Below are 4,005 nucleotides of genomic sequence, written 5' to 3' on the forward strand. Positions count from 1 at the left end.
AGAAAAGACGTCGATGTTGCTGCCGGAGAAGGAGAAGAAGAAGAAGTTGCAGGCCGTGGCTGCTGGCTTCGAGGGTTTTGGTCCCTCTTGCTGCCGGAGAAGGAGGAGAAGAAGAAGTTGCAGGCAGTGGCTGCTGGCTTCGAGGGTTTTGGTCTCTTCGAGAGTTCAAGCTTCGAAGGTTTTGGTCTCCTCGGGCAGCGGGTGTTTTAATTTTACGCTGCCATATAATAAACAAAATATTGTTAGTAAAAAAAAAAAATAACACATAAAGTCGACCGCCTAGGGAATAAATCGTGCCATATGAACTGTGAGAGACGCAAATCGTAGGACTGCCATGACCTATTTTTTCCGCCGAGACGCCAAATCACCGCCTAGGTGACGCCATGACAACTATGCAGGTGATATGGAGAGCGGTTTCAAGAAAACATGAGATGGACCTGACCTCCGTTTTCCACGGTGGACCTCATCCTTGTAAGGTTAGTGTGACTCATAAGTCGTGACAATTCATTGGTCTGAGGATTCTTGACCATTAGGTCAGTAATTCACTTCTTGAATGAGGCGTGGTTTTAAAGAAATAAGACCAAGAGGAGTGTCTCAAAGATCTTCACTAAAGAGCCCTTGTAGTCAGTGACTTTGAACATTACCCAGAATTAGTTTCAGGGCAGGACTCATCTATCAAAGCTTTGTCCTTGTTCAGACTGATATTTTCTGCCTTTTCAACAATACTTCAAACAGTCCCAACCATAAGTAATTTTTTCGAACAAATTTTAAAACAATCTGTTGATCTGTGGATAAGTGAGATTAGTCTTAAAGCTATACTATAAATGTAATGATATAGGTTACGTGCGCACTGAATTTGAGATCTAACCGAACTGTCATGTGGTGGTTGTGTTAAATTTTCTTACCCTTTGTGTCAGAAAACTGTCCCCCAAATGTTACTGTAACTGATGAAGCTCCATTGATACTAGATAAGGGGAATCATTAGACAACTGGGAAGAACATTATTTGTATGTTGGTTCCCTTTGAAACTGGGGGCAAATTTATTTGCAGTGGTGTTATTTGATCGTGAATAGGCTTTAACACAAAATAGATACAAATACGGAGAAGCACTTCACTGATAACACTCCCTGGGACTCATTTGAGAGGCAGGGGGGCAATTAATTTGGTGCTCATAAAGCACCATATGTTTCTTTCTACAAATAATATCTGAAGAATGGACATCTACAGGAGGTGTGCCTGCTTGAGTATCAGTACCTAAGTTCCTGTAATGTTCTGTTACTAATTTACAGACTTGAGGAAGAAGCTGATTATAAGTCCACCACGGAACTGTTTGCTAAGAGAGGTGACGAGAAGACACTGGATAATTTCATACCCAAATCCGAAAGTGACTTCACAGAGTATGCAGAGCTTGTTTCTCATAAACTCAGGCCATATGAGGTTTGTTTATTTTTCTCATTTATATATTTTCTATTACGATATTCTGATGATGAAGCAATGGTACATTTCAATGATTAATTGCATCTTCCCACAAATTGCAGAAAAGCTTCCATTACATTGGCCTACTCAAGGCAGTGATGAGATTATCAATGACTTCTCTTAAAGCAGCAGATGCAAAAGAAGTTGCTTCATCAGTAACGGCAATTGCAAATGAAAAACTCAAGGCTGAGAAAGAAGCCAATGCGGGTAAAAAGAAACCAGGTGTGTACTTCATAACAAATCTTCTTTCGATTCTAGCACACTATTGAGGTACCTCTAGATAGATTAAATTTCGGTGATAGCCTGGACAGCTATTTATAGCGTCCAATCTTTTCAAGGGGGTCCACATCCACACTGTAGCTTTGGCTTCATTCATATTTTGTGACCAATTTATTTTCTTTGTAATGGGTCCATTGAATTGTTAAACTCTGTTGCTGCAGGTGCAAAGAAGAAGCAGCTTCACGTAGATAAGGCAGATGATGATGTGGCTGTTGATGGATACGAGGCTATGGATGACTATGACTTCATGTAAACCCTTTCAGAAATTATTTCTGCTTTTTCTCCTGCAGACTAGGATCCATTTGCTCAAAAATTGAATCACAGATGAGGGTCCTTAAGGCTTTGTTCCCTCCAAATTCTGGAGATTGATTTGAGTGTGTGCTGATATGCGGTTTGTTGATTTAGAGAAGAGTTAACAGTGTCTCATAAGGAAAAGTTTTTTTTTACTATTTTTGAACAATTTTTAATTTTATTTAACAGACAAGAGATAAGCTAATATTTTTTTAATTAATTTTGTAAAAAGTACTTTTACCTTTTGGTGCTTTGTAAGTACAACTGGCTGTGTTTGGTGTGCATTCTCGGAATAGATTTTGGGAATAGAATGCATTTTAAAACCTGATCTGTCTCTCTTTCTGTGCCGCTCTCTCTCTCTCTCTCTTACTCTCTTGCTGTCGGCATTCTGGATCCAGAATCAATTCCTGAGAATGAGTACAAACAGTGCAAATATATCTTGTGAAATGTTCGCTTCGTGGACAAATACTCCTTAGTGGTGAAGGCACATACCAAACACAGCAGCATTCCAAAATTCAGTTATATAGAGTTGATCATATGCCATTGTGTTCTTCAATGAATTGGCATTGCCCACATATTTCTCTGCTCTTGAAATAAATTAATACAGTATTTGATATGTATTATTGGAATATAGTTTGGGTATAGAGCTGTTCTTGAAGTAGAAAAATAGAGAGAAAAATTGGGTGAGAATGTGTTCTAGTCTCAATGTATTCCAATGCAAATTAAACATAGCCTTAAATTTCATAAAATTGTTGAAGCAGGAGTCCTGCCTATGGCCATGTTTGGTGGAATTGAATCAACGATAGACTAAAGTGTGATATGCATAAAATGTCTATCCGGATTTAAAAATCGGATCGGGGGGTCTTAAGCCGATTCCAGCCTGGACAGAACTGGATCTCGATTCCGGGTAGTCAGATCAGGATCAGAATCGGCCTCGACTCCAGGTTCTAAAACATCTGTGTCAGTCATCCTGGAAGTGGTTGTGTGGTAAACCAACTAGAAATCGTTTCGCCCACTTGACAAATTCTACGGCAATTTCGTATCGTATTGGTGTCCCTATTGATCGAGACCAATTTGTATCAACCAAAATGTTGCTTTTTGATATCAAATTGGCCTAAACACACTATCCATACCGGTATCAGTAGTGATTGATATGGTACAGCATGCCGTGTTTCATAAGCTTGCATTGCATCTTATACGCCCAGATAGTAACATGGAACGGATTTATTCAATGAGTGAGGAGAGACCCACAAACTAAAAAAGGAGAGAGAAGACAGATTGTGAAAGCTAGACACTTCTTTTTCCCTTCTTTACAATGACAATATGCAAGTATACTTAAACACTTCTTCTTCTTTTTTTTTATGCAAGAGGCATAGACGAGCGCACAAATGAAGTGTGGCAAAATGATTTCACACATAAAGGCAATGTTGTCATTTTATATTAGAAGAGAGACAGAGATAGGGAGCGAGAAGGTGTTAGCATAACATTTAGGAATCGATATTGGAACAATTGCATTGGCCGCTTCAAATCGTATCAGTATCAGTGGTAGGCTTTCCACCTTTTTATGGAGTTTTGGTTGGTAAAGTTTTGTTCCACAGCTTGGCTGCCCAATTAATTGATTGATTTTGATTACGGTGATACTCCCATGCTGATTTGATCGAGAATCCCCCAGTTTTATTTAACATGATCAAAATGGTCTATCCTACTTGTTGACATATTGTTCTCACCTTCGACGTCTTGCCTAGTCATAGAGAACTCTAATTCTGCTATGTTTTGATTCATGCGCAAAAAGATCTTATTTTGTGCAAATTACATGATGACAGGAAAAAGTATTAATGTAATTACTAGAAGCATTCCCAACGGCTTGAAGCAAGCTAAGAAGGATGGCGCATAGCTGAAATATGGAGTGATTAGGAGGTAGTTAGTGGCCTTGGAACTCTATACCCTTTTTTTTTTTTT

General features: G+C 39.0%; 1 protein-coding gene across 1 annotated transcript; it reads left to right on the forward strand.

Annotated features, from left to right (window-relative positions):
* Positions 1 to 13: 13 nt before the first annotated feature.
* LOC122068370 (eukaryotic translation initiation factor 3 subunit J-like) lies at positions 14 to 2,371 on the forward strand. The gene is made up of 4 exons (XM_042632221.1): positions 14 to 178; positions 1,213 to 1,437; positions 1,539 to 1,698; positions 1,917 to 2,371. Exons 1-4 carry the CDS (start codon positions 14 to 16, stop codon positions 2,006 to 2,008), a joined length of 642 nt encoding a protein of 213 aa, XP_042488155.1. The 3' UTR covers positions 2,009 to 2,371.
* The last annotated feature ends 1,634 nt before the right edge of the window (positions 2,372 to 4,005 follow it).

Source organism: Macadamia integrifolia, unplaced genomic scaffold (assembly GCF_013358625.1).
Source record: "Macadamia integrifolia cultivar HAES 741 unplaced genomic scaffold, SCU_Mint_v3 scaffold3767, whole genome shotgun sequence".
In the NCBI taxonomy this organism is placed as follows: domain Eukaryota; kingdom Viridiplantae; phylum Streptophyta; class Magnoliopsida; order Proteales; family Proteaceae; genus Macadamia; species Macadamia integrifolia.

Bases quoted from the DNA above. Each gene is read 5' to 3' on its own strand.
- LOC122068370 (XM_042632221.1), top strand. From the start codon at position 14: ATGTTGCTGCCGGAGAAGGAGAAGAAGAAGAAGTTGCAGGCCGTGGCT. The intron at 179-1,212 runs GTTTTGGTCTCC...TAATATCTGAAG, and splicing joins CGAGAGTTCAAGCTTCGAAG to AATGGACATCTACAGGAGGT. The intron at 1,699-1,916 runs GTGTGTACTTCA...CTGTTGCTGCAG, and splicing joins TGCGGGTAAAAAGAAACCAG to GTGCAAAGAAGAAGCAGCTT.